Genomic DNA, 4,118 nt, shown 5'->3' on the forward strand with positions numbered 1-4,118 from the left:
TGCGGCGGCGGCGAGCTGCGGGAGCCCGGGTGCGCCCTCCCGCGGCAGGGCGCACGCACCCGGAGGCCGGCCCCAGACCACAGCGCGGGCCGGGGAGCCCCAGAGGTCCGGAGAGGCTGGGACACTTGGCCTCCAGCTCTCGCCGCCAGGAACGATTGGGTGGAAGAGTGGCTTCCCTTAGGTCACCCAGAGAAGGGGATGTGCCCAGAAGCGCCCCGGCGGAGCAGCGCCCTGGCCGTTTACCCCGGTGCGGTGCGGTGCGGCGCGGCTCTTTGCTCCAGGACACGCACCCAAAACCTGCTCTCCGACACCCAGCCACTTTTTTAACCCCTTCTTTTTGCAATTTTCTCACCCAAATAAGGCAACACCCAGAATCCCTCGGTCAGAACAGTTACCAAATAAAAACTTGGTACAACGTAGGGGCCGGTGAAGGCCTTTGAGCCTTGGTTCCTGGGGGATATGAACACGCTAGCGCCGCACGAGCAACGGTTTGGCCTTGCCCTGGTCCCAGTGCCCCAGAGGAAGTCGCATTTGGGCCGGGAAACGCTATAAACGCCTATTTCCTTTTCCTTCTTTGGGGTGGCTGAGTTGACTCGCGGCGAGGGGGGGGGGGGGAAGAAAAGACGCACTAATGATTCTGTTTATTGAGTTATATATGTATATATTCCGTGTTCGTGTGTACAGGAGGATTTACATGGCTGTATAAAGATGGCTGGGGGCGCCGCGCTCTTCCGGGACGTTCACGTGACAGCCTGGTGTTAAAACCCGCCGCCCGAGGAGAAGCCGAGGCCTGGAATTAAATACGTTTCGGCGCATTGGGTTTAAATGTTTCCCGAATATACAAAGGTGGGAGCCAGGCGTTTGCTGCCAGTCATCGAGGAAACGTTTAGCTTTCCAAAAATATGCTGGTTTCGATAAATAGATTTTAGCCTTTCTGCTATAGCTTTTTTTTTTTTCTCCTTTCTTTTAATTTTAGAAATAAGTTTATACGTGTGATCTGTTTGGGGGTTGGATAGGGCCGGAAGGGAGGGCGAGGCAGCAGCTCTCAGCTCTGCACTGTCCGAGTCAGGTCCTTTGTGCAGGGGGCGGTGGGACCCCCGCTGTCGTGGAGTTTGCGCACGTGTTTCTTTAAGTCAAAGTTTCTGCAAAACCCTTTGCCGCAAGTGGCGCACGTGAAAGGCTTCTTGTCGTTGTGCGTGTGCATGTGGAAGGTCAGGTTGTAGACCTGGTGGAAGGCCTTGTTGCAGATGGTGCATTTGTACTGCTTCTCGCCGCTGTGGGTCAGCTTGTGGTTCTTGTAGTTGCCTACAGGAGACCAAAAACAAAAAGGGGGGGTGGGAATGAAGTGGGACGGGGAGGGGCCGGGTGTCCCGGGGTTGGCTCAGGTGCCCGCGCAAAGAAGGCGACGCTTGGCTAGGCGGGCGCGACCTCTCCGAGTGAAGAAGTTGTCAAACTTCGTACGCGTCAAGCCCGGGGCTCTCACTACCGGATGGAGGGCCGAGTCCCGCGTAGCCGCCCCGCGTCCCAGCCCCGCCGGGGCCTGAGGCCCACGCAGCGTCCCTCCCGCTGTGCTCCGCCGGCCCGGAAACTTTTGCGCTGCCCAGAGACGCATGGGGTCCTTCTCCCGGCCGCTGCCTCGCTCGAAGAAATTCGCATGAACCCGGGCTTCGTCCCTTGTTATTATTTTTCTTCTCATTTTTAAAGTTACTCCCTCTGGTCCGCTAACTACCACTTGGATATCCGAAAGTGCCTTGGAAAATCCAAGCAGTGTGTCCTGGAGACAGCAGCGGTTTCCCCCAGCCTAAACCTTTCCCAGGAGGTGGATTACGCCTCGATTTTTTTTTTTTTTTTTTTCCATTTCAGAAGAGAGTCCCGGCTACAAAGGGACGCTTTCTCTATAGCGCAATACCTTGTCTTTCTCCTACTTCCTTTCCCTCTACCCCTTCCTTCCTTCCTTCCTTCCCACCTCCCAAATTCGGAGTCTCCCCGTGCAACCAGACTGAGTCCAGCGAGGTCTACTAACCCGGCCCGGAGAGCTTGCACCCAAACCCTGCACAACCCGATTCCAAAGAAATGCTGCGCCGGAGCCTGCGGCTCTCGCGCTCCCTCTCTCCGGATCCTTCTTTGCCTTCCCGCTAGCGGTGACCCGCCGAGTCCCGAGGGGAGGTGAGGAGAGGGCCTTGCCCCGCACGTTACCTTTTTGGTGAAAGCCTTTGCCGCAAAATTCACAGACGAAGGGCTTGTAGCCCGCGTGGATGCGAATGTGTGTGTTGAGCGTGGAGCTGCGGTTGAAGGCTTTGCCGCACTGGTTGCATTTATGCGGCTTTTCCTGCGGAGAGGGGCGTGCGCACCGTAAGGCTGAGGCCCCGGCCGGGAGAAGCCACCTCGGGTGCTCCTGGAAGGGGCACCTTGAAGGGACAGGGGCCCCTGGTGGGAGTTATTAGGGGATCCCTTGGTCATCCTCTCCCCAACGCCGTCGCTCAGTCTCCGGGTGTTGGGTACGGGTCGGGTCGGACCCGGGGGCCACGTACCTGGGTGTGGATAATTTTGTGTCTGCAGAGCGTGCTGGCCTGGCGGAAGCCTTTGCCGCAGACTTTGCACACGAACGGTCTGGCTCCGGTGTGGACCGGCATGTGGCGGGTGAGGTTATAGTGAGCGTTAAATACCTATGGAAGCACACAAGGGGGCCTTGTGGCGTGTCTGTCCTGAGAGTCCACATTCAGCCTGCGGAGGGCACAACCTACCTCCCCCAACCAAAAACCCCCTTCGGAAACCAGAGCCCTTTTCATTTTGCAAAGAGCTTCCCAACCCACTGCTCGTGCCAGTCACATGTGGCCGCTGACAAAGGCATCCCCATTTTACAGAATAGGAAACTGAGGCCCAACTGTGCCCCCAATTTGAGTAGACAGCTACTGGGGAGCTCCCAGATGTGAGAAAGGGGCCGTCCAGGCTGCCCCCCAGGGAAGCAGCCGCCACTGCTCACCCCTCCCGGCCCCTGCGGACCCCGGGCCTCACCTTGCCGCACACCTCGCAGGTGAAGTTCTTGGGCTTGCCGTCCGCGGAGCCCCCAGGCAGCTTGCTGTGGCCCTTGACGCCGCCGCGCTCAGCGGTCAGGGCTGAGTTCTCCTTCAGCACCTGCTCCAGCGGCGCGGGCAAGCGCTCCTTATGGGCATAGGGGGCCGGGTGGGGGAACTTGTCTGCGGCCAGGCCGGCCAACTTGGCGTTCTCCAGCAAAAAGAGCTTGGGGTGCGCAGCCAGGGCAGCGGGGGCCTGTGCGTTGAGGAGGCCGGACGGGAAGAGGTGGCCGCCGAGGAGCTCAGACGGCGGGTACGCGGCAGAGTCCAGGTAGTTGAAGTAGTAGAGCGAGCCGCTGCCTGGAAGCCCCACTGCCTGGTTGATGACCTGCGGCTTGATGACCCTGCCCGCGGGTAGCGCAGACGGCGCCAGGCCCAGCTCGGCCTTGCAGCACACGCCACAGTTGGTTTTGCACAAGCCGCTGGCGCCGCACACCGGGGCCCCCCCGCCGCTGCCGCCGCCTCCTCCTCCTCCTCCTCCTCCTCCTCCTCCTCCTCCTCCTCCTCCTCCTCCACCACCACCGCCGCCCGCCCGGAGGCTGCTTTTCCAGAGCTCAGAGTAACTGAGCAGCGTCTTGGACGGCACCTCGTAGCCTAGGGGCTGGAGGGGGATCATACAGGGCAGCGGTGAGCAGAGGTTGAGCAATTTCTTGCCCTGGCCGCCGTCCGCCTCCAGTGCCCCGGGTCGGGGCTCAAAGGGCGCACGGGGCTCCGACGTCTTAGCCATGATGCGCTCGATGGAGAAGGCCAGCGTCTTGGAAGTGGCCGGCGACGCTCCAGCGCGCGGGCAGGCCGGGGGCACCATGGTCTCCAGGGAAGCCGAGCTTGCCATGGCTCGCCGAGCTGAGCCGTACCGGACTGGGCCAGGGCGCAGCCTCTCTCCACTAGGTCTGCATTCCAGAAAAGGCAGGGAGGGAAACCGCAATTTAATAAGCACCTTGTAGGGTCCAGGTCACCCATTTGCATTCAAATCAACAGGGGCAGAACAAAGTGCACCCAAGGGTACCAAATTACCGCCCATTAACCCGGCGCGCAAAGGAACCC

The 4,118-nt window shown here is 60.2% G+C and overlaps 1 protein-coding gene across 1 annotated transcript; it reads right to left on the reverse strand.

Moving 5' to 3' along the window:
- Nucleotides 1-1,045: 1,045 nt before the first annotated feature.
- FEZF2 (FEZ family zinc finger 2) lies at nt 1,046-3,906 on the reverse strand. Its single transcript, XM_059937682.1, has 5 exons — nt 3,597-3,906; nt 3,016-3,557; nt 2,532-2,666; nt 2,197-2,329; nt 1,046-1,305 (listed from the first exon to the last, which is right to left on the reverse strand). Exons 1-5 carry the CDS (start codon nt 3,904-3,906, stop codon nt 1,046-1,048), a joined length of 1,380 nt encoding a protein of 459 aa, XP_059793665.1.
- Nucleotides 3,907-4,118: the final 212 nt, after the last annotated feature.

The sequence above is a fragment of the Balaenoptera ricei genome, chromosome 11, assembly GCF_028023285.1.
Source record: "Balaenoptera ricei isolate mBalRic1 chromosome 11, mBalRic1.hap2, whole genome shotgun sequence".
NCBI lineage: Eukaryota > Metazoa > Chordata > Mammalia > Artiodactyla > Balaenopteridae > Balaenoptera > Balaenoptera ricei.